Source organism: Lampetra fluviatilis, unplaced genomic scaffold (assembly GCF_964198595.1).
Source record: "Lampetra fluviatilis unplaced genomic scaffold, kcLamFluv1.1 SCAFFOLD_159, whole genome shotgun sequence".
Classification (NCBI taxonomy): Eukaryota; Metazoa; Chordata; class Hyperoartia; order Petromyzontiformes; family Petromyzontidae; genus Lampetra; species Lampetra fluviatilis.
Genome location: NW_027620583.1, coordinates 146,578 through 172,047, shown reverse-complemented (window position 1 = coordinate 172,047; position 25,470 = coordinate 146,578). Strand labels below are relative to the sequence as shown.

Here is a 25,470-nt window from a genome sequence, read left to right as displayed (position 1 = left end):
GGTTGGTGGGTGGGTGGGTGAGTGAGTGGGTGGGTGAGAGGGTGAGTGAGTGGGTGGGTGGGTGAGTGAGTGGGTGGGTGAGAGGGTGGGTGAGTGGGTGGGTGGGTGGGTGAGTGGGTGGGTGAGTGGGTGGGTGAGTGGGTGGGTGGGTGGGTGGGTGGGTGAGTGAGTGGGTGGGTGGGTGGGTGAGTGGGTGGGTGGGTGAGTGGGTGGGTTGGTGGGTGGGTGGGTGGGTGAGTGAGTGGGTGAGTGAGTGGGTGGGTGGGTGGGTGAGTGGGTGGGTGAGTGGGTGGGTGGGTGGGTGGGTGGGTGAGTGAGTGGGTGAGTGAGTGGGTGGGTGGGTGGGTGGGTGGGTGAGTGGGTGAGTGAGTGGGTGGGTGGGTGGGTGGGTGGGTGGGTGAGTGGGTGGGTGGGTGGGTGAGTGGGTGAGTGGGTGGGTGGGTGGGTGGGTGGGTGGGTGGGTGGGTGAGTGGGTGGGTGGGTGAGTGGGTGGGTGAGTGGTGAGTGGGTGGGTGGGTGGGTGGGTGGGTGGGTGGGTGAGTGGGTGAGTGGGTGGGTGGGTGAGTGGGTGAGTGGGTGAGTGGGTGGGTGAGTGGGTGGGTGGGTGAGTGGGTGGGTGGGTGGGTGGGTGGGTGAGTGGGTGGGTGGGTGGGTGGGTCGGTGAGTGGGTGGGTGGGTGGGTGGGTGGGTGGGTGGGTGGGTGAGTGGGTGGGTGGGTGGGTGGGTGAGTGGGTGGGTGGGTGGGTGAGTGGGTGGGTGAGTGGGTGGGTGAGTGGGTGGGTGGGTGGGTGGGTGAGTGGGTGGGTGGGTGAGTGGGTGGGTGGGTGGGTGAGTGGCTGGGTGGGTGGGTGGGTGGGTGAGTGAGTGGGTGGGTGAGAGGGTGGGTGAGTGGGTGGGTGGGTGAGTGAGTGGGTGGGTGAGAGGGTGAGTGAGTGGGTGGGTGGGTGAGTGAGTGGGTGGGTGAGAGGGTGGGTGAGTGGGTGGGTGGGTGAGTGGGTGGGTGAGTGGGTGGGTGAGTGGGTGGGTGGGTGGGTGGGTGAGTGAGTGGGTGGGTGGGTGAGTGGGTGGGTGGGTGAGTGGGTGGGTTGGTGGGTGGGTGGGTGGGTGAGTGAGTGGGGTGGGTGGGTGGGTGGGTGGGTGGGTGGGTGAGTGGGTGGGTGAGTGGGTGGGTGGGTGGGTGGGTGGGTGGGTGAGTGAGTGGGTGAGTGAGTGGGTGGGTGGGTGGGTGGGTGAGTGGGTGAGTGAGTGGGTGAGTGAGTGGGTGGGTGGGTGGGTGGGTGGGTGGGTGGGTGAGTGGGTGGGTGGGTGAGTGGGTGAGTGGGTGGGTGGGTGGGTGGGTGGGTGGGTGGGTGGGTGAGTGGGTGGGTGAGTGGGTGAGTGGGTGGGTGGGTGGGTGGGTGGGTGGTGAGTGGGTGGTGGGTGGGTGGGTGAGTGGGTGAGTGGGTGAGTGGGTGGGTGAGTGGGTGGGTGGGTGAGTGGGTGGGTGGGTGGGTGGGTGAGTGGGTGGGTGGGTGGGTGGGTGGGTCGGTGAGTGGGTGGGTGGGTGGGTGGGTGAGTGGGTGGGTGGGTGGGTGGGTGAGTGGGTGGGTGGGTGGGTGAGTGGCTGGGTGGGTGGGTGGGTGGGTGGGTGGGTGAGTGGGTGGGTGGGTGAGTGGGTGGGTGAGTGGGTGGGTGGGTGGGTGGGTGGGTGGGTGAGTGGGTGGGTGGGTGGGTGGGTGAGTGGGTGGGTGGGTGAGTGGCTGGGTGGGTGGGTGGGTGAGTGGGTGGGTGGGTGGGTGAGTGGGTGGGTGGGTGAGTGGGTGAGTGGGTGGGTGAGTGGGTGAGTGGGTGAGTGGGTGGGTGAGTGGGTGAGTGGGTGGGTGAGTGGGTGGGTGAGTGAGTGGGTGAGTGAGTGGGTGAGTGGGTGGGTGAGTGGGTGGGTGGGTGGGTGGGTGAGTGGGTGAGTGAGTGGGTGGGTGAGTGGGTGGGTGGGTGGGTGAGTGGGTGGGTGGGTGAGTGGGTGAGTGGGTGAGAGGGTGGGTGAGTGGGTGAGAGGGTGGGTGGGTGGGTGAGTGGGTGGGTGAGTGGGTGGGTGGGTGGGTGAGTGGGTGGGTGGGTGAGTGGGTGGGTCGGTGAGTGGGTGGGTGGGTGAGTGGGTGGGTGGGTGGGTGGGTGAGTGGGTGGGTGGGTGGGTGAGTGGGTGGGTGGGTGAGTGGGTGAGTGAGTGGGTGAGTGGGTGGGTGGGTGAGTGAGTGGGTGAGTGGGTGGGTGGGTGAGTGGGTGGGTGCGTGAGTGGGTGGGTTGGTGGTTGGGTGGGTGGGTGAGTGAGTGGGTGGGTGGGTGAGTGAGTGGGTGGGTGAGTGAGTGGGTGAGTGGGTGGGTGAGTGGGTGGGTGGGTGAGTGGGTGGGTGGGTGGGTGAGTGGGTGGGTGGGTGGGTGAGTGAGTAAGTGGGTGGGTGGGTGAGTGAGTAAGTGGGTGGGTGGGTGAGTAGGTGGGTGGGTGGGTGGGTGAGTGGCTGGGTGAGTAGCTGGGTGAGCGAGTGAGTGAGTGAGTGAGTGAGTGGGTGAGTGGGTGGGTGAGTGAGTGAGTGAGTGGGTGGGTGAGTGGGTGAGTAGCTGGGTTAGTGGGTGAGTGAGTGGCTGTGTGAGTGGGTGATTGGCTGGGTGAGTGGCTGGGTGAGCGGGTGGTGAGTGGGTGGGTGAGTGGCTGGGTGAGTGAGTGAGTGGGTGGATGAGTGAATGAGTTGGTGGGTGAGTGAGTGAGTGGCTGGGTGAGTGGGTGGGTGAGTGGCTGAGTGAGTGAGTGAGTGGGTGAGTGAGTGGGTGAGTGGCTGGGTGAGTGGCTGGGTGAGCAGGTGGTGAGTGGGTGGTGAGCACCTCTGATGAAGGTGAGCGCCAGACACACGAGCAGCTTGAGAGCTTCGGCTGCGAGGTTCACGCTCGCCGGGAGGAACTCAAAGCCACCTTGACACAGACACAGACAAAGGTGTCACCACACACAGGTAGCCCACGCAGGGAGGTGGGGGCAAGTGGTGTATAGTAGTGTAGTGTATAGTGTAGTGTATAGTAGTGTAGTGTATAGTGTAGTGTATAGTGTGTATAGGGTAGTGTATAGTGTAGTGTGTAGTGTATAGTGTATAGTAGTGTAGTGTGTAGTGTAGTAGTGTGGTGTGTAGTGTATAGTTTAGTGTATAGTGTAGTGTGTAGTGTATAGTGTAGTGTAGTGTATAGTGTAGTGTATAGTAGTGTAGTGTGTAGTGTATAGTAGTGTAGTGTAGTGTGTATAGGGTAGTGTATATTATTGTGTAGTGAATAGTGGTGTATTGTAGTGTATAATCGTGTAATGTATAGTACTGTAGTATATAGTGTAGTGTATAGTAGTGTAGTGTATAGTGGTGTAGTGTATAGTGGTGTAGTGTATAGTGTAGTGTATAGTGGTGTATAGTGTAGTGTATAGTAGTGTATTGTATAGTGTAGTGTATAGTGGTGTATAGTGTAGTGTATAGTAGTGTAGTGTATAGTAGTGTAGTGTATAGTGGTGTAGTGTATAGTGTAGTGTATAGCAGTGTAGTGTATTGGGTTGTGTAAAATGTAGTGTATAGTGTATAGTAGTGTCGTGAGTGAGTGGCTGGGTGAGTGAGTTTCTGGGTGAGTGAGTGGCTGGGTGAGTGAGTGGCTGGGTGAGTGGCTGGGTGAGTGAGTGCATGGCTGAGTTCGTGGCTGAGTGTGTGGGTGAGTGAGCGAGCGAGTGGCTGGGTGAGTGAGTGGCTGGGTGACTGAGTGGGTGAGTGAGTGGCTGAGTAAGTAGGTGGGTGAGCGAGCGAATGGCTGGGTGAGTGAGTGGCTGGGTGAGTGAGTGGCTGGGTGAGTGAGTGGCTGGGTGAGTGAGTGGCTGGGTGAGTGAGTGGCTGAGTGAGTGAGTGAGTGGCTGGGTAAGTGAGTGGCTGGGTGAGTGAGCGAGTGGCTGGGTGAGTGAGTGGGTGAGTGAGTGGCTGAGTAAGTAGGTGGGTGAGCGAGCGAATGGCTGGGTGAGTGAGTGGCTGGGTGAGTGAGTGGCTGGGTGAGTGAGTGGCTGGGTGAGTGAGTGCATGGCTGAGTTCGTGGCTGAGTGTGTGGGTGAGCGAGCGAGTGACTGGGTGAGTGAGCGAGTGGCTGGGTGAGTGAGTGAGTGGCTGGGTGAGTGAGTGCATGGCTGAGTTCGTGGCTGAGTGTGTGGGTGAGTGAGTGAGCGAGTGGCTGGGTGAGCGAGTGGCTGGGTGACTGAGTGAGCGAGCGAGTGACTGAGTGGGTGAGTGAGCGAGTCTCTCACCGCTGGTGGACGCCAGCTTGATGAGGAGCACACGGCTGGAGGAGAGGCTCACGTAGATGGCTCCCAGAGCCAGGGCTCGGAGCCAGGGGGGGCCAGACCCCCACTGGGAGACTCTGATGCACCCCCACACACGGCATCCAGAGCCCATAGCCGCCACCACCACTACTATCACCACCACCACCACTATCACCACCACCACCACCACTACTATCACCACCACCACCACTACTATCACCACCACCACCACCACGACTATCACCACCACCACCACCACTACTATCACCACCACCACCACCACTCCACCACTACCAATACTACCACCAGCACACCACCACCACCACTACTATCACCACTACCACCACCACTCCACCACCACTACTACCACTACCACCACCACTATCACTCCACCACTCCACCACCACCACCACTACCACTCTACCACCACTCCACCACCACCACTATCACCACACCACCACTACCACCACCACCACCACCACCACCCCACCACCACCACGCCACCACCACCACTACCACCCCACCACCACTCCACCACCACCACTCCACCACCACTCCACCACTCCACCACACCCCCCCCCCCCCCCCCGCCGACCTTCGAGATTGGAACCTACGGACTGGTGGGGAGAGGAGATGGAGCGAAGAAATGGAATCAACAAGTGGATTGGTGGGTGGGTGAGTGGGTGGGTGAGTGGGTGGGTGAGTGAGTGGGTGGGTGAGTGGGTGAGTGGGTGAGTGGGTGGGTGAGTGGGTGGGTGAGTGGGTGAGTGAGTGGGTGGGTGAGTGGGTGAGTGGGTGAGTGGGTGGGTGGGTGGGTGAGTGGGTGGGTGGGTGGGTGAGTGGGTGGGTGGGTGGGTGAGTGGGTGGGTGAGTGGGTGGGTGAGTGGGTGGGTGAGTGGGTGGGTGAGTGGGTGGGTGGGTGAGTGGGTGAGTGGGTGGGTGAGTGGGTGGGTGAGTGGGTGGGTGGGTGGGTGGGTGAGTGGGTGGGTGGGTGGGTGAGTGGGTGGGTGAGTGGGTGGGTGAGTGAGTGGGTGGGTGAGTGGGTGGGTGGGTGAGTGGGTGGGTGGGTGAGTGGGTGGGTGAGTGGGTGAGTGGGTGGGTGGGTGAGTGGGTGGGTGGGTGAGTGGGTGAGTGGGTGGGTGAGTGGGTGGGTGGGTGAGTGGGTGGGTGAGTGGGTGGGTGAGTGGGTGGGTGGGTGAGTGGGTGAGTGGGTGAGTGGGTGGGTGAGTGGGTGGGTGGGTGGGTGAGTGGTTGAGTGGGTGGGTGGGTAAGTGGGTGGGTGATTAAGTGGGTGGGTGAGTGGGTAGGTGGGTGGGTGAGTGGGTGGGTGAGTGGGTGACGGAATGGGTGGGTGAGTGGGTAGGTGGGTGGGTGAGTGGGTGGGTGAGTGCGTGGTTGAGTGGGTGGATAGGTAAGTGGGTGGGTGGGTGAGTGGGTGGGTGGGTGAGTGGTTGAGTGGGTGGGTAAGTGGGTGGGTGATTAAGTGGGTGAGTGAGTGGGTAGGTGGGTGGGTGAGTGGGTGGGTGAGTGGGTGACGGAATGGGTGGGTGAGTGGGTAGGTGGGTGGGTGAGTGGGTGGGTGAGTGCGTGGTTGAGTGGGTGGATGGGTAAGTGGGTGGGTGAGTGGGTGGGTGGGTGAGTGGTTGAGTGGGTGGGTAAGTGGGTGGGTGAGTGGGTGGGTGGGTAAGTGGGTGGGTGAGTGGGTGGGTGGGTGGATAAGTGGGTGGGTGAGTGGGTGGGTGAGTGGGTGGGTGAATGGGTGGGTAAGTCGGTGGGTGAGTGGGTGGGTGAGTGGGTGGGTGAGTGCGTTGTTGAGTGGGTGAGTGGGTGAGTGGGTAGGTGGGTGAGTGGGTTGGTGAATGGGTAGGTGGGTGGATGAGTGGGTGAGTGAGTGGGTAGGTGAATGGGTAGGTGGGTGAGTGGGTGGGTGGGTAAATAGGTGAATGGGTGGGTGAGTGGGTAGGTGGGTGGGTGAGTGGGTAGGTGGGTGGGTGAGTGGGTAGGTGGGTGGGTGAGTGGGTAGGTGGGTGGGTAGGTGGGTGGTTAGGTGGGTGAGTGGGTGGATGAGTGGGTGGGTGAGTGGGTGGATGAGTGGGTGGGTGAGTGGGTAGGTGGGTGAGTGGTTAGGTGGGTGAGTGGGTTGGTGGGTGAGTGGGTGACTGAGTGGGTAGGTGGGTGGGTGAGTGGGTAGGTGGATGAGTGGATAGGTGAGTGGGTTGGTGGGTGAGTGGGTGGGTAAATGTGTGGGTTGGTGAGTGGGTGGGTGAGTGGGTTGGTGGGTGAGTGGGTTGGTGGGTGAGTGGGTTGGTGGGTGAGTGGGTTGGTGGGTGAGTGGGTTGGTGGGTGAGTGGGTGACTGAGTGGGTAGGTGGGTGGGTGAGTGGGTTGGTGGGTGAGTGGGTTGGTGGGTGAGTGGGTTGGTGGGTGAGTGGGTTGGTGGGTGAGTGGGTTGGTGGGTGAGTGGGTTGGTGGGTGAGTGGGTGACTGAGTGGGTAGGTGGGTGGGTGAGTGGGTAGGTGGGTGAATGGGTCGGTGAGTGAGTGGGTAGGTGGGTGAGTGGGTAGGTGGGTGGATAGGTGGGTGAGTGGGTTGGTGGGTGAGTGGGTGGGTAAATGTGTGGGTTGGTGAGTGGGTGGGTGAGTGGGTTGGTGGGTGAGTGGGTTGGTGGGTGAGTGGGTGGGTGAATGTGTGGGTTGGCGAGTGGGTGGGTGAGTGGGTTGGTGGGTGAGTGGGTAGGTGGGTGGGTGAGTGGGTAGGTGGGTGGGTGAGTGGGTAGGTGGGTGGGTAGGTGGGTGGTTAGGTGGATGAGTGGGTGGATGAGTGGGTGGGTGAGTGGGTGGATGAGTGGGTGGGTGAGTGGGTAGGTGGGTGAGTGGTTAGGTGGGTGAGTGAGTTGGTGGGTGAGTGGGTGACTGAGTGGGTAGGTGGGTGGGTGAGTGGGTTGGTGGGTGAGTGGGTGGGTAAATGTGTGGGTTGGTGAGTGGGTGGGTGAGTGGGTTGGTGGGTGAGTGGGTTGGTGGGTGAGTGGGTTGGTGGGTGAGTGGGTTGGTGGGTGAGTGGGTTGGTGGGTGAGTGGGTGACTGAGTGGGTAGGTGGGTGGGTGAGTGGGTAGGTGGGTGAATGGGTCGGTGAGTGGGTTGGTGGGTGAGTGGGTAGGTGGGTGGATAGGTGGGTGAGTGGGTTGGTGGGTGAGTGGGTGGGTAAATGTGTGGGTGGGTGAGTGGGTAGGTGGGTGGGTAGGTGGGTGGTTAGGTGGGTGAGTGGGTGGATGAGTGGGTGGGTGAGTGGGTAGGTGGGTGAGTGGTTAGGTGGGTGAGTGGTTAGGTGGGTGAGTGGGTTGGTGGGTGAGTGGGTTGGTGGGTGAGTGGGTGACTGAGTGGGTAGGTGGGTGGGTGAGTGGGTAGGTGGGTGAGTGGATAGGTGAGTGGGTTGGTGGGTGAGTGGGTGGGTAAATGTGTGGGTTGGTGAGTGGGTGGGTGAGTGGGTTGGTGGGTGAGTGGGTGGGTGAGTGGGTGGGTGGGTGAGTGGGTGGGTGAGTGGGTTGGTGGGTGAGTGGGTGGGTGAATGTGTGGGTTGGTGAGTGGGTGGGTGAGTGGGTTGGTGGGTGAGTGGGTGGGTGAGTGGGTGGGTGAATGTGTGGGTTGGCGAGTGGGTGGGTGAGTGGGTTGGTGGGTGAGTGGGTAGGTGGGTGAGTGGGTAGGTGGGTGGATAGGTGGGTGAGTGGGTGGGTGAGTGGGTGGGTGAGTGGGTGGGTGAATGTGTGGGTTGGCGAGTGGGTGGGTGAGTGGGTTGGTGGGTGAGTGGGTAGGTGGGTGGATAGGTGGGTGAGTGGGTGGGTGAGTGGGTGGGTGAGTGGGTAGGTGAATGAGTGGGTTGGTGAATGGCTGAGTGGGTGAATGCGTGGGCGGGTGATGTTGATGTTAGTGATGTCCCTGATGTTGTTGTTGATGTTAGTGATGTTAGTGATGTTGATGTTGTTGTTGTTGATGTTGTTGTCGCGCTACCTGTCCGCCAACTCCAACCTCCTCCCTCCACCTCGCGACCCGCCCTCTCCACGTGTCGTCACCTCCCACGTGGGCATCGGCGGAGCTTCCGCCCGTTCAGTTCCGCATATAAACAAACCTCTACGTCTTCCGGAAGATCCCCACCGGCTTAGTGAAGACCTCGATCGCTTTGCGTAGAACGTCTACCGTCTTCCGGAAGACGTCTACCGTCTTCCGGAAGATGTCTACCGTCTTCCGGAAGATGTCTACCGTCTTCCGGAAGACGCCTACCTTCTTACGGAAGATGTCTACCGTCTTCTGGAAGACGACTTCCGTCTTCTGGAAGAGCTCTACCGTCTTCCGGAAGACGACTTCCGTCTTCTGGAAGAGCTCTACCTTCTTCCGGAAGACGTCTACCGTCTTCTGGAAGACATCTACCGTCTTCTGGAAGACGTCTACCGTCTTCCAGAAGACGTCTATCGTCTTCCGGAAGGCGTCTACCGTCTTCTGGAAGACGTCTACCGTCTTCTGGAAGACGTCTACCGTCTTCCGGAAGACGTCTACCTGCTTTCGGAAGACGTCTACCGTCTTCTGGAAGATCCTTTCCCTTCTTCCGGAAGATGTCTACCGTCTTCCAGAAGACCTCCTACGTCTTCCGGAAGAGCTCCTACATCTTCCTCTTCCGGAAGAGCCCCTAACAATTGCGTAAGACCCTCTACCTCTTCCGGAAGACAAAAACCTCCGGCGCGTGACAGTCCCCCCCCCCCGCTGCCCCAGCCCCCCCCCCTCTACCCTCAACGTGACTTTCGCTGACGTAACGCTCACCCAACTTCCCGCGCATGCGCAGAAGCTTCTGGAACCCCCCTCTCCCCCCCCCCCCCAGAGTCTATATAAGGCCGGGGGGGGTGGGAGGCTGTCCCAGTGGAACCCGCCAAATCTCCTCAAGGTGACTTTTTGGCGTTGTTCAAGGCGGCCTCTCTCTCTCTCTCTCGCTCCTTCTCGGGATTTTCGCCGCTAAGATGCCTCGTGGAAGCCGCAGCAGAACCTCCAGGGCTCCCGCGCCCGCCGCTCGGTAAACACTTTCACCGCAACACACACGCGCCGTGAGGCGCTTTGGTGGAACGCGGCGAGCGAGGTAGGCCGCAACGCATCCTCGAGGGGTACCGCTCTTGCCTAGTCGCGCTGCCGGGGAAGGAGCGACGTCGCGCGGTTTGGCTCGGGTCGAAGGGGGAACATCTCCGTTGAGAGACAGACAGAGAGAGACAAAGGCGGTCGGGCGTGGTTGTGATGCTGGTCACCCACCCGTCCCTCTCGTGGCGACCTTCAGAGGCGCTGCTACTTGTCAACAGGCCTATTTCAGGCTTACACGGGGGATCTGTGTGTGTATCGGGGTGTACCTAGTCTGGTACAAGAGCTGTGTGTGTGTGTGTGTGTCAATGTGTGCCTAGCCTGGTATAAGAGCTGTCTGTGTGTGTGTCAATGTGTGTGTACTCGTATACACTACACTATACACTACACTATACACTACACTGCTATACACTACACTGCTATACACTACACTGCTATACACTACACTGCTATACACTACACTATACACTACACTATACACTGCACTATACACTACACTATACACTACACTATACACTACACTGCTATACACTACACTGCTATACACTACACTGCTATACACTACACCACTATACACTACACTATACACTACACTATACACTACACTACTATACACTACACTTTACACTACACTATACACTAAACTACTATACACTAATGTACACTACACTATACACTATACTATACACTACACTATGCACTACATTACACTATACACTACACTACTATACACTACACTTTACACTACACTATACACTAAACTACTATACACTAATGTACACTACACTATACACTATACTATACACTATACTATACACTACACTATACACTACACTATACACTACATTACACTATGCACTACACTATACACTACACTATACACTACACTATACACTACATTACACTATACACTATACTATACACTACACTATACACTACATTACACTATACACTATACTATACACTATACTATACACTACACTATACACTACACTATACACTACACTACTATACACTACACTACTATACACTACACTATACACCACGGAGACACACAGAGACACACAGAGACCCAAAGAGACCCACAGAGATCCACAGAGACACACAGAGACACACAGAGACACACAGAGACACACAGAGACTCACAGAGACCCAAAGATACCCAAAGATACCCAAAGATACCCAAAGATACCCACAGAGACCCACAGAGACCCACAGATACCCACAGATACCCACAGATACCCACCAAGACTTACAGAGACCCACAGAGACTCACATATACTCACATAGACTCACATAGACTCACAGAGACTCACAGAGACCCACAGAGACCCACAGAGACGCACAGAGACGCACAGAGACGCACAGAGACGCACAGAGACGCACAGAGACGCACAGAGACGCACAGAGACGCACAGAGACGCACAGAGACGCACAGAGACGCACAGAGACGCACAGATACCCACAGATACCCACAGAGACCCACAGAGACCCACAGAGACCCACAGAGACCCATCGTAGAGACCCATCGTAGAGACCCATCGTAGAGACCCACAGAGACCCACAGAGACCCACAGAGACCCACAGAGACCCACAGAGACACACAGAGACACACAGAGACCCATCGTAGAGACACATACCTACAGAGACACAGAGACACCCACAGAGACACATCATAGAGACATACCCACAGATACCCACAGAGACCCACAGAGACCCACAGAGACCCACAGAGACCCACAGAGACCCACAGAGACCCACAGATACCCACAGAGACCCACAGAGACCCACAGAGACCCACAGAGACCCACAGAGACCCACAGAGACGCACAGAGACGCACAGAGACGCACAGAGACGCACAGAGACGCACAGAGACGCACAGAGACGCACAGAGACGCACAGAGACGCACAGAGACGCACAGAGACGCACAGAGACCCACAGAGACCCACAGAGACCCACAGAGACGCACAGAGACGCACAGAGACGCACAGAGACGCACAGAGACGCACAGAGACGCACAGAGACCCACAGAGACCCTCAGATCCCCTCAGATCCCCTCAGATCCCCTCAGATCCCCTCAGATCCCCTCAGAGACCCACAGAGACTCACATATACCCAAAGATACCCACAGAGACCCAAAGATACCCAAAGATACCCACAGATACCCACAGAGACCCACAGAGACCCACAGAGACCCACAGAGACCCACAGAGACCCACAGAGACCCACAGAGACCCACAGAGACCCACAGAGACCCACAGAGACCCACAGATACCCACAGATACCCACAGATACCCACAGATACCCACCGAGACTCACCGAGACTCACAGAGACCCACTCTCGCAGACCTGTGCCGGTTTGAGCCAGGAAAGTCTGAGAGAGCCAGAGAGGATTGTGATGGCGAGTTCGACTGAGGCTGAGGTCACACAGAGGTCACGGAGTGGGGGGGGGGGGTCCGAGGGGTGACCCACGGCACCCGGCACACCACCTCTAGCAGAGACCCATAGTCAGAGACCCATAGAGACTCACAGAGACCCACACTCACAGACCCACAGAGACCCACACTCACAGAGACCCACACTCACAGAGACCCACACTCACAGAGACCCATAGAGACCCATAGAGACCCATAGAGACCCATAGAGACTCACAGAGACCCACACTCACAGACCCACAGAGACCCACACTCACAGAGACCCACACTCACAGAGACCCATAGAGACGCACAGAGACGCACAGAGACGCACAGAGACGCACAGAGACCCACAGAGACCCACAGAGACCCACAGAGACCCACAGAGACCCACAGAGACGCACAGAGACGCACAGAGACGCACAGAGACGCACAGAGACCCACAGAGACCCTCAGATCCCCTCAGATCCCCTCAGATCCCCTCAGATCCCCTCAGAGACCCACAGAGACTCACATATACCCAAAGATACCCACAGAGACCCAAAGATACCCACAGATACCCACAGAGACCCACAGAGACCCACAGAGACCCACAGATACCCACAGATACCCACCGAGACTCACCGAGACTCACAGAGACCCACTCTCGCAGACCTGTGCCGGTTTGAGCCAGGAAAGTCTGAGAGAGCCAGAGAGGATTGTGATGGCGAGTTCGACTGAGGCTGAGGTCACACAGAGGTCACGGAGTGGGGGGGGGGGTCCGAGGGGTGACCCACGGCACCCGGCACACCACCTCTAGCAGAGACCCATAGTCAGAGACCCATAGAGACTCACAGAGACCCACACTCACAGACCCACAGAGACCCACACTCACAGAGACCCACACTCACAGAGACCCACACTCACAGAGACCCATAGAGACCCATAGAGACCCATAGAGACTCACAGAGACCCACACTCACAGACCCACAGAGACCCACACTCACAGAGACCCACACTCACAGAGACCCACAGAGACCCACAGAGACCCACAGAGACCCACAGAGACCCACAGAGACCCACAGAGACCCACAGAGACCCACAGAGACACACAGAGACACACAGAGACACACAGAGACCCACACTCACAGAGACCCACAGAGACCCACAGAGACACACGGAGACCCACAGAGACCCACAGAGACCCACAGAGACCCACAGAGACCCACAGAGACCCACAGAGACCCACAGAGACCCACAGAGACCCACAGAGACACACAGAGACCCACAGAGACCCACACCCACAGAGACCCACAGAGACCCACAGAGACCCACAGAGACCCACAGAGACCCACAGAGACCCACAGAGACCCACAGAGACCCACAGAGACCCACAGAGACCCACAGAGACCCACAGAGACCCACAGAGACCCACAGAGACCCACAGAGACCCACAGAGACCCACAGAGACCCACAGAGACCCACAGAGACCCACAGATACCCACAGATACCCACAGATACCCACCGAGACTCACCGAGACTCACAGAGACCCACTCTCGCAGACCTGTGCCGGTTTGAGCCAGGAAAGTCTGAGAGAGCCAGAGAGGATTGTGATGGCGAGTTCGACTGAGGCTGAGGTCACACAGAGGTCACGGAGTGGGGGGGGGGGTCCGAGGGGTGACCCACGGCACCCGGCACACCACCTCTAGCAGAGACCCATAGTCAGAGACCCATAGAGACTCACAGAGACCCACACTCACAGACCCACAGAGACCCACACTCACAGAGACCCACACTCACAGAGACCCACACTCACAGAGACCCATAGAGACCCATAGAGACCCATAGAGACTCACAGAGACCCACACTCACAGACCCACAGAGACCCACACTCACAGAGACCCACACTCACAGAGACCCATAGAGACGCACAGAGACGCACAGAGACGCACAGAGACGCACAGAGACCCACAGAGACCCACAGAGACCCACAGAGACGCACAGAGACGCACAGAGACGCACAGAGACGCACAGAGACCCACAGAGACCCTCAGATCCCCTCAGATCCCCTCAGATCCCCTCAGATCCCCTCAGAGACCCACAGAGACTCACATATACCCAAAGATACCCACAGAGACCCAAAGATACCCACAGATACCCACAGAGACCCACAGAGACCCACAGAGACCCACAGAGACCCACAGATACCCACAGATACCCACCGAGACTCACCGAGACTCACAGAGACCCACTCTCGCAGACCTGTGCCGGTTTGAGCCAGGAAAGTCTGAGAGAGCCAGAGAGGATTGTGATGGCGAGTTCGACTGAGGCTGAGGTCACACAGAGGTCACGGAGTGGGGGGGGGGGGGTCCGAGGGGTGACCCACGGCACCCGGCACACCACCTCTAGCAGAGACCCATAGTCAGAGACCCATAGAGACTCACAGAGACCCACACTCACAGACCCACAGAGACCCACACTCACAGAGACCCACACTCACAGAGACCCACACTCACAGAGACCCATAGAGACCCATAGAGACCCATAGAGACTCACAGAGACCCACACTCACAGACCCACAGAGACCCACACTCACAGAGACCCACACCCACAGAGACCCACAGAGACCCACAGAGACCCACAGAGACCCACAGAGACCCACAGAGACCCACAGAGACACACAGAGACACACAGAGACACACAGAGACCCACACTCACAGAGACCCACAGAGACCCACAGAGACACACGGAGACCCACAGAGACCCACAGAGACCCACAGAGACCCACAGAGACCCACAGAGACCCACAGAGACCCACAGAGACCCACAGAGACCCACAGAGACCCACACTCACAGAGACCCACAGAGACACACGGAGACCCACAGAGTCCCACAGAGACCCACAGAGACCCACAGAGACCCACAGAGACCCACAGAGACCCACAGAGACCCACAGAGACCCACAGAGACCCACAGAGACCCACAGAGACCCACAGAGACCCACAGAGACCCACAGAGACCCACAGAGACCCACAGAGACACACAGAGACCCACACTCACAGAGACCCACACTCACAGAGACCCACGGAGACCCACAGAGACACACGGAGACCCACAGAGACCCACAGAGACCCACAGAGACCCACAGAGACCCACAGAGACCCACAGAGACCCACAGAGACACACAGAGACACACACTCACAGAGACCCACAGAGACCCACAGAGACCCACAGAGACCCACAGAGACCCACAGAGACCCACAGAGACCCACAGAGACACACAGAGACACACAGAGACACACAGAGACACACAGAGACACACAGAAACACACAGAGACACACACTCACAGAGACCCACAGAGACACACAGAGACACACAGAGACACACAGAGACCCACAGAGACACACACTCACAGAGACCCACACAGACACACAGAGACCCACAGAGACCCACAGAGACCCACAGAGACACACAGAGACACACAGAGACACACAGAGACACACAGAGACACACAGAGACACACAGAGACACACAGAGACACACAGAGACACACACTCACAGAGACCCATACCCACGGCACCCGGCACACCACCTCTAACATTCCTTGTAGACTAAAATAACGAAGAACCGTGGTGATCTTGCCGAGACCAGAAACGTCTCTTGCTAAGTCACCTTGACTTGGCAAGGGAGGTTTCTGTGCGGGGGTGGTGGGGTCTAACATTAACCCACTCACCTACTCACCCACTCACCTACTCACCCACTCACCTACTCACCCACTCACCTACCGACTCACGCACTCACTCACCTACCCACTCACTCACCTACCTACTCACCAACTCACTCACCCACTCACTCACCCACTCACTAACCCACACACTCATCCACCCACTCACTTACCCACCCACTCGCCACCTCACTCGCCTACCTACCCACTCACTCACCTACCCACCCACTCACCTACCTACGTACTCACCCACTCAGCTACCTACTCACTCACCCACTCACCTACCGACTCACTCACCCACTCACTCACCTACCCACTCACCCAATCAGCTACCTACTCACTCACCAACTCACTCACCTACCTACGCACTCACCCAATCAGCTACCTACTCACTCACCCACTCACCTACTCACCCACTCACCTACTCACCCACTCACCTACTCACCCACTCACCTACTCACCCACTCACCTACCTGCTCACTCACCTACCTACGCACTCACCTACTCAGCTACCTACTCACTCTCTCACCCACTCACCTACCGACTCACTCACTCACCCACTTACTCACCTACCCACTCAGTCACTCACCTACCCACTCAACCACACACTCATGTACTCACCCACTCACTTACCCACCCACTCGCCACCTCACTCGCCTACCTACCCACTCATTCACCTACCCACTCTCCCACCCACTCGCCCACCTACTCACTCACCCACCTACTCACTCACCCACTCACCCACCTACTCACCCATCCACTCACCCATCCACTCACTCACCCACTAACCCACTCACCCACCCACTCACCAACCCACTCTACCACTTACCCACCCACTCACCCCACCCACTCACCCACCCACTCACCCACCCACCCACTCACCCACTCACCCACCCACCAACCCACTCACCCACTCACCCACCCACTCACCCACCCACTCACCCACCCACCAACCCACTCACCCACCCACCAACCCACTCACCCACTCACCCATCCACTCACCCACTCACGCACCCACCAACCCACTCACCAACCCACCCACTCATCCACTCACTCACCCACTCACTCACTCACCCACTCACTCACCCATCCACTCACCCACCCACCAACCCACTCACCCACTCACCCACCCACTCACCAACCCACCCACTCACCCACCCACTCACCCACCAACCCACTCACCCACCCACTCACCAACCCACCCACCCACTCACTCACCCACCAACCCACTCACCCAACCACCCACTCACCAACCCACCCACTCATCCACTCACTCACCAACCCACTCACCCACTCACCCACCCACTCACCAACCCACTCACCCACCAACCCACCCACTCACCCACCCACTCACCCACCCACTCACCAACCCACCCACTCACTCACCCACCAACCCACTCATCCACCCACTCACCCACTCACCCACTCACCCACTCACCCACCCACTCACCCACTCACCCATCCACTCACCCACTCACCCACCCACAAACCCACTTTCCCACCTACCAACCCACCCACTCACCCACCCACTCACCCACCCACTCACCCACCCACTCACCCACCCACTCACCCACTCACCCATCCACTCACCCACTCACGCACCCACCAACCCACTCACCAACCCACCCACTCATCCACTCACTCACCAACCCACTCACCCACTCACCCACCCACTCACCAACCCACTCACCCACCAACCCACCCACTCACCCACCCACTCACCCACCCACTCACCAACCCACCCACTCACTCACCCACCAACCCACTCATCCACCCACTCACCCACCAACCCACTCATCCACCCACTCACCCACCAACCCACTCATCCACCCACCAACCCACTCATCCACCCACCCACCAACCAACCCACCCACCAACCCACTCACCCACCCACTCACCAACCCACCCACCAACCCACTCACCCACCCACCCACCCACTCACCAACCCACCCACCCACTCACTCACCCACCAACCCACCCACTCACCCACTCACCCACCCACTCACCCACCAACCCACTCACCCACTCACCCACCCACTCACCCACTCACCAACCCACCCACTCATCCACTCACTCACCCACTCACTCACTCACCCACTCACTCACCCATCCACTCACCCACCCACCAACCCACTCACCCACTCACCCACCCACTCACCAACCCACCCACTCACCCACCCACTCACCCACCAACCCACTCACCCACCCACTCACCCACCCACTCACCAACCCACCCACCCACTCACTCACCCACCAACCCACTCACCCAACCACCCACTCACCCACCCACTCACCCACCCACTCACCCACCCACAAACCCACTTACCCACCTACCAACCCACTCACCCACCCACTCACCCACCCACTCACCCACCCACCCACTCACCCACTCACTCACCCATCCACTCACCCACCCACCAACCCACTCACCCACTCACCCACCCACTCACCAACCCACTCACCCACCAACCCACCCACTCACCCACCCACTCACCCACCCACTCACCAACCCACCCACTCACCCACTCACCCACTCACTCACCCACCAACCCACTCATCCACCCACTCACCCACCAACCCACTCATCCACCCACTCACCCACCCACCCACTCACTCACCCACCAACCCACCCACTCACCCACTCACCCACCCACTCACCCACCAACCCACTCACCCACCCACTCACCCACCCACTCACCAACCCACCCACCCACTCACCCACCAACCCACCCACTCACCCACTCACCCACCCACTCACCCACCAACCCACTCACCCACTCACCCACCCACTCACCCACCCACCCACTCACCCACCCACCCACTCACTCACCCACCAACCCACCCACTCACCCACTCACCCACCCACTCACCCACCAACCCACTCACCCACCAACCCACTCACCCACTCACCCACTCACCCACTCACCAACCCACCCACTCATCCACTCACTCACCCATTCACTCACTCACCCACTCACTCACCCATCCACTCACCCACCCACCAACCCACTCACCCACTCACCCACCCACCCACCAACCCACTCACCCACCCACTCACCCACCCACTCACCAACCCACCCACCCACTCACTCACCCACCAACCCACTCACCCAACCACCCACTCACCCACTCACCCACCCACTCACCCACTCACCCACCCACAAACCCACTTACCCACCTACCAACCCACTCACCCACCCACTCACCCACCCACTCACCCACCCACCCACTCACCCACCCACTCACCCACTCACCCACTCACTCACCCACTCACTCACCCATCCACTCACCCACCCACCAACCCACTCACCCACTCACCCACCCACTCACCAACCCACTCACCCACCAACCCACCCACTCACCCACCCACTCACCCACCCACTCACCAACCCACCCACTCACCCACTGACTCACCCACCAACCCACTCATCCACCCACTCACCCACCAACCCACTCATCCACCCACCAACCCACTCATCCACCCACCCACTCACCCACCCACCCACCAACCAACCCACCCACCAACCCACTCACCCACCCACTCACCAACCCACCCACCAACCCACTCACCCACCCACTCACCCACCCACCCACCCACTCACTCACCCACCAACCCACCCACTCACCCACTCACCCACCCACTCACCCACCAACCCACTCACCCACTCATCCACCCACTCACCCACTCACCCACCCACTCACCCACCAACCCACTCACCCACCCACCCACCAACCCACTCACCCACCCACCCACTAACCCACCAACCCACTCACCCTCCCACTCACCCATCCACTCACCCACCCACAAACCCACTCACCCACCCACCAACCCACTCACCCACTCACGCACTCACCAACCCACTCACCCACCCACTCACCAACCCACCCACTCACCCACCCACCAACCCACCCACCAACCCACTCACCCACCCACCAACCCACTCACCCACCCACTCACTCACCCACTCACCCACCAACCAACCCACCCACCCACTCACCCACCCACCCACTCACCAACCCACTCACCCACTCACCCACTCACCCACCCACTCACCCACCAACCCACTCACCCACTCACCAACCCACCCACTCACCCACTCACTCACCCACCAACCCACTCATCCACCCACTCACCCACTCACCCACTCACTCACCCACCCACCCACCCACTCACCAACCCACCCACCCACCAACTCACCTCTTTCCCCCCTCCCCCCCCTCCCCCCCCTCCCCCCTCCCCAGCGCGGCCCCTCCACGGCCCCCACCCCGCCCGGCCTCCTCCGTGGCCCCTCCCCCCACGGCGGGGCCCCCCATGGCCCCTCCCCCCATGGCCCCCACCCCCCGCCAGCCGGGCCTCATGGCTCAGATGGCCACGACGGCGGCCGGAGTGGCAGTTGGCTCCGCCATGGGTCACGTGCTGGGGGGGGCCCTCTCGGGGGCCATGGGGGGAGGGGCCGGGGGGGCGGAGGCACCCGCTGAGGCCGCACGCCCTGACGTCACCTACCAGGTGGGTGGGGGGTGTGGGGGGGAGTGGGTGGGGGGGAGTGGGTGGGGGGAGTGGGTGGGGGGGAGTGGGGGAGTGGGTGGGGTGGGGGTGGGTGGGTAGGTGAGTGAGTGGGTGGGTGGGTGAGTGAGTGGGTGGGTTAGTGAGTGGGTGGGTGGGTGGGTGGGTGGGTGAGTGGGTGGGTGGGTGGGTGAGTGGGTGGGTGGGTGGGTGGGTGGGTGAGTGAGTGGGTGGGTGGGTGAGTGAGTGGGTGGGTGGGTGAGTGAGTGAGTGGGTGGGTGGGTGAGTGAGTGAGTGGGTGGGTTAGTGAGTGGGTGGGTGGGTGGGTGAGTGGGTGGGTGGGTGGGTGAGTGAGTGAGTGGGTGGGTGGGTGAGTGAGTGGGTGGGTGGGTGGGTGAGTGAGTGGGTGGGTTAGTGAGTGGGTGGGTGGGTGGGTGAGTGGGTGGGTGGGTGAGTGAGTGGGTGGGTGGGTGGGTGGGTGGGTGGGTGGGTGAGTGAGTGGGTGGGTGGGTGGGTGAGTGAGTGAGTGAGTGGGTGGGTGGGTGAGTGAGTGGGTGGGTGGGTGGGTGGGTGGGTGGGTGGGTGAGTGAGTGGGTGGGTGGGTGAGTGAGTGGGTGGGTGGGTGAGTGAGTGGGTGGGTGGGTGAGTGAGTGGGTGGGTGGGTGAGTGAGTGGGTGGGTGAGTGAGTGGGTGGGTGGGTGGGTGAGTGAGTGAGTGGGTGGGTGAGTGAGTGAGTGGGTGGGTTAGTGAGTGAGTGGGTGGGTTGGTGAGTGGGTGGGTGAGTGGGTGGGTGGGTGGGTGAGTGAGTGAGTGGGTGGGTGGGTGAGTGGGTGGGTGGGTGGGTGAGTGGGTGGGTGAGTGAGTGGGTGGGTGGGTGGGTGAGTGAGTGGGTGGGTGGGTGGGTGAGTGGGTGGGTGAGTGAGTGGGTGGGTGGGTGAGTGAGTGAGTGGGTGGGTGGGTGAGTGAGTGGGTGGGTGGGTGAGTGAGTGAGTGGGTGGGTGGGTGAGTGGGTGGGTGGGTGGGTGAGTGGGTGGGTGGGTTGGTGAGTGGGTGGGTGGGTGGGTGAGTGGGTGAGTGGGTGGGTGGGTGGGTGGGTGAGTGAGTGGGTGGGTGAGTGGGTGGGTGGGTGAGTGGGTGGGTGGGTGGGTGGGTGGGTGGGTGAGTGAGTGAGTGGGTGGGTGAGTGAGTGGGTGGGTGAGTGAGTGAGTGGGTGGGTGAGTGAGTGGGTGGGTGAGTGGGTGAGTGAGTGGGTGGATGTGTGAGTGAGTGGGTGGGTGGGTGAGTGGGTGGGTGAGTGAGTGAGTGGGTGGGTGGGTGAGTGAGTGGGTGGGTGAGTGGGTGAGTGAGTGAGTGGGTGGGTGGGTGAGTGAGTGGGTGGGTGAGTGGGTGGGTGGGTGAGTGGGTGGGTGAGTGGGTGGGTGAGTGAGTGAGTGAGTGGGTGGGTGAGTGGGTGGGTGAGTGAGTGGGTGGGTGAGTGGGTGAGTGAGTGGGTGGGTGAGTGGGTGAGTGAGTGGGTGGGTGAGTGGGTGGGTGAGTGGGTGGGTGAGTGGGTGGGTGAGTGGGTGGGTGAGTGGGTGGGTGAGTGGGTGGGTGAGTGAGTGAGTGGGTGGGTGAGTGGGTGAGTGGATGTGTGGATGGATGTGTGAGTGGATGGGGTGGGTAGAGTTGGGTGGGTGCTGGATAGGAGTTAGCGAATAAAAACATCCGGTGGATAGGAGCTGGACTCATCTGATGTGAGGGACTCATCTGATCTGAGGGACTTGCGGGCTAAACGTTTGGCCGCGTGTTGAACGTCGCCTTGTCGGTCCGTGCAGGAGGCACCGCAGCCACTGTACCAGCGGCAGCAGATGCAGCCGTGCAGCGTGGAGATGAAGCAGTTCCTGGAGTGCGCCCAGAGCCAGTACGACCTGGGCCTGTGCGAGGGCTTCAACGAGGCACTGCGCCAGTGCAAGACGGCCAACGGTGAGCGGGTGGAGGGTCATTCGGTGGCTCGGCGGCTCACTCGGTGGCTCACTCGGTGGCTCACTCAGTCACTCGCTCACTCACCTAGCCACTCGCCCACTCACTCACCTAGCCACTCACCTAGCCACTCACCCACTCACTGACCCACTCACTGACCCATCCACTGACCCATCCACTGACCCATCCACTGACCCATCCACTCACCCACCCACTCACCCATCCACTCACTCACTCACTCACCCACTCACCCACTCACTCACTCACCCACTCACTCACTCACCCACCCACTCACTCACTCACTCACTCACCCACTCACCACTCACCCACTCACTCACCCACTCACTCACCCACCCACCCACCCACTCACCCACTCACCCACTCACTCACCCACTCACCCACTCACTCACCCACCCACTCACTCACCCACCCACTCACCCACTCACCCACTCACTCACTCACTCACCCACCCACTCACTCACTCACCCACCCACTCACTCACTCACTCACCCACTCACCCACTCACTCACCCACCCACCCACTCACCCACCCACTCACTCACCCACTCACTCACTCACCCACCCACCCACTCACTCACCCACCCACTCACCTCACCCACCCACCCACTCACCACTCACCCACCCACCCACTCACTCACCCACCCACCCACTCACCCACCCACTCACCCACTCACCCACCCACTCACCCACTCACCCACCCACCCACTCACCACTCACCCACCCACCCACTCACTCACCCACCCACCCACTCACTCACCCACCCACTCACCCACTCACCCACTCACCCACTCACCCACCCACCCACTCACCACTCACCCACCCACCCACTCACTCACCCACCCACCCACTCACTCACCCACTCACCCACTCACCCACCCACTCACCCACTCACCCACTCACCCACTCACTCACTCACCCACTCACCCACTCACTCACCCACTCACTCACCCACTCACCCACCCCACCTTGTGCTCCCTCCCCACCAACTCTCCGTGTCCCCCGTGTGTCTGTAGGATTGTAGTGATCGAGATCTGTACAGGAATGGGAGTCGCAAGTCTGCAGAGGCTGTCCCTGCCTGCCATGAGAGGTGGTGGAGGTGGTGGAGGTGGTGGAGGAGGTGGAGGAGGTGGTGGAGGTGGAGGAGGTGGGGGAGGTGGAGGTGGTGGAGGAGGTGGTGGTGGAGGTGGAGGTGGAGGAGGAGGTGGTGGTGGAGGTGGAGGTGGTGGAGGAGGTGGAGGAGGAGGTGGAGGATGAGGAAGACCCTCAGCTGTTCTAGCACTAAAACCAACACCATCACCACCAGCACCACCACTAACACCATCACCACCATCACCACCAGCACCACCACTAACACCATCACCACCATCACCACCAGCACCACCACTAACACCATCACCACCATCACCACCAGCACCACCACTAACACCATCACCGCCATCACCACCAGCACCACCACTAACACCATCACCGCCATCACCACCAGCACCACCACTAACACCATCACCGCCATCACCACCAACACCACCACTAACACCATCACCACCATCACCACCAGCACCACCACTAACACCATCACCGCCATCACCACCAGCACCACCACTAACACCATCACCACCATCACCACCAGCACCACCACTAACACCATCACCACCATCACCACCAGCACCACCACTAACACCATCACCACCATCACCACCAGCACCACCACTAACACCATCACCACCATCACCACCAGCACCACCACTAACACCATCACCACCATCACCACCAGCACCACCACTAACACCATCACCACCATCACCACCAGCACCACCACTAACACCATCACCGCCATCACCACCAGCACCACCACTAACACCATCACCGCCATCACCACCAGCACCACCACTAACACCATCACCGCCATCACCACCAACACCATCACCAGCATTACCACAATCATCACCAGCACTGCTATCACCACCACCAACACCATCACCACCATCACCAGCACCATCACCAACACCATCACCAGCACCATCACCGCCATCACCAACACCATCATCGTCACCAACGCCATCACCACCATCACCGCCATCATCACCATCGCCACCACCATCATCACCATCGCCACCACCATCATTATCTTAATCCGAAGTCAATAAATGCTGTGAGCTGAAATGTCTGGACGTGTGTTTGTTCACCGTGGGTGGATGGGGTTACCATGGGTGGATGGGGTCACCGTGGGTGGATGGGGTTACCATGGGTGGATGGGGTCACCATGGGTGGATGGGTTCCCCATGGGTGGATGGGGTTACCATGGGTGGATGGGTTCCCCATGGGTGGATGGGGTTACCATGGGTGGATGGGGTCACCATGGGTGGATGGGTTCCCCATGGGTGGATGGGGTTACCATGGGTGGATGGGGTCACCATGGGTGGATGGGTTCCCCATGGGTGGATGGGGTTACCATGGGTGGATGGGTTCACCGTGGGTGGATGGGTTCCCCATGGGTGGATGGGGTTACCATGGGTGGATGGGTTCACCGTGGGTGGATGGGGTTACCATGGGTGGATGGGGTTACCATGGGTGGATGGGTTCACCGTGGGTGGATGGGGTTACCATGGGTGGATGGGGTTACCATGGGTGGATGGGGTTACCATGGGTGGATGGGGTTACCATGGGTGGATGGGTTCACCGTGGGTGGATGGGGTTACCATGGGTGGATGGGGTTACCATGGGTGGATGGGTTCACCGTGGGTGGATGGGGTTACCATGGGTGGATGGGGTTACCATGGGTGGATGGGTTCACCGTGGGTGGATGGGGTTACCATGGGTGGATGGGGTTACCATGGGTGGATGGGGTCACCATGGGTGGATGGGTTCCCCGTGGGTGGATGGGTTCATCATGGGTGGATGGGGTCACCATGGGTGGATGGGGTCACCATGGGTGGATGGGTTCACCGTGGGTGGATGGGGTCACCATGGGTGGATGGGGTCACCATGGGTGGATGGGGTCACCATGGGTGGATGGGGTCACCATGGGTGGATGGGTTCCCCGTGGGTGGATGGGTTCATCATGGGTGGATGGGGTCACCATGGGTGGATGGGTTCACCATGGGTGGATGGGGTCACCATGGGTGGATGGGGTCACCATGGGTGGATGGGGTCACCATGGGTGGATGGGGTCACCATGGGTGGATGGGTTCCCCGTGGGTGGATGGGTTCATCATGGGTGGATGGGGTCACCATGGGTGGATGGGTTCACCATGGGTGGATGGGGTCACCATGGGTGGATGGGGTCACCATGGGTGGATGGGTTCACCATGGGTGGATGGGGTCACCATGGGTGGATGGGGTCATCATGGGTGGATGGGGTCACCATGGGTGGATGGGTTCACCATGGGTGGATGGGGTCACCATGGGTGGATGGGGTCACCATGGGTGGATGGGGTCACCATGGGTGGATGGGTT

General features: G+C 59.8%; 2 protein-coding genes across 2 annotated transcripts in view; one reads left to right on the top strand and one right to left on the bottom strand.

Moving 5' to 3' along the window:
* LOC144954101 (UDP-sugar transporter protein SLC35A5-like) overlaps window positions 1-4,696 on the bottom strand; it is a gene marked incomplete at its 3' end in the record, with an annotated part of 11,686 nt that extends 6,990 nt beyond the window's left edge. The window contains exons 1-2 of the mRNA XM_078884676.1: window positions 4,289-4,696; window positions 2,857-2,943 (exon numbers count right to left, since the gene is read on the bottom strand). Of these exons, the coding sequence (XP_078740802.1) occupies window positions 2,857-2,943; window positions 4,289-4,436 (235 nt within the window). The remainder of the gene's footprint in view (window positions 1-2,856; window positions 2,944-4,288) is intronic.
* A 4,486-nt stretch (window positions 4,697-9,182) lies between these two features.
* On the top strand, window positions 9,183-23,146 carry LOC144954102 (coiled-coil-helix-coiled-coil-helix domain-containing protein 2-like). Its single transcript, XM_078884677.1, has 4 exons — window positions 9,183-9,357; window positions 19,777-20,041; window positions 21,853-22,000; window positions 23,031-23,146. The coding sequence occupies exons 1-4, from the start codon at window positions 9,305-9,307 to the stop codon at window positions 23,036-23,038; spliced, it is 474 nt and encodes a 157-aa protein (XP_078740803.1). The 5' UTR covers window positions 9,183-9,304; the 3' UTR covers window positions 23,039-23,146.
* Window positions 23,147-25,470: the final 2,324 nt, after the last annotated feature.

Bases quoted from the DNA above. Each gene is read 5' to 3' on its own strand.
- LOC144954102 (XM_078884677.1), top strand. From the start codon at position 9,305: ATGCCTCGTGGAAGCCGCAGCAGAACCTCCAGGGCTCCCGCGCCCGCC. The intron at 9,358-19,776 runs GTAAACACTTTC...CCCCCTCCCCAG, and splicing joins GCTCCCGCGCCCGCCGCTCG to CGCGGCCCCTCCACGGCCCC. The intron at 20,042-21,852 runs GTGGGTGGGGGG...CGGTCCGTGCAG, and splicing joins GCCCTGACGTCACCTACCAG to GAGGCACCGCAGCCACTGTA.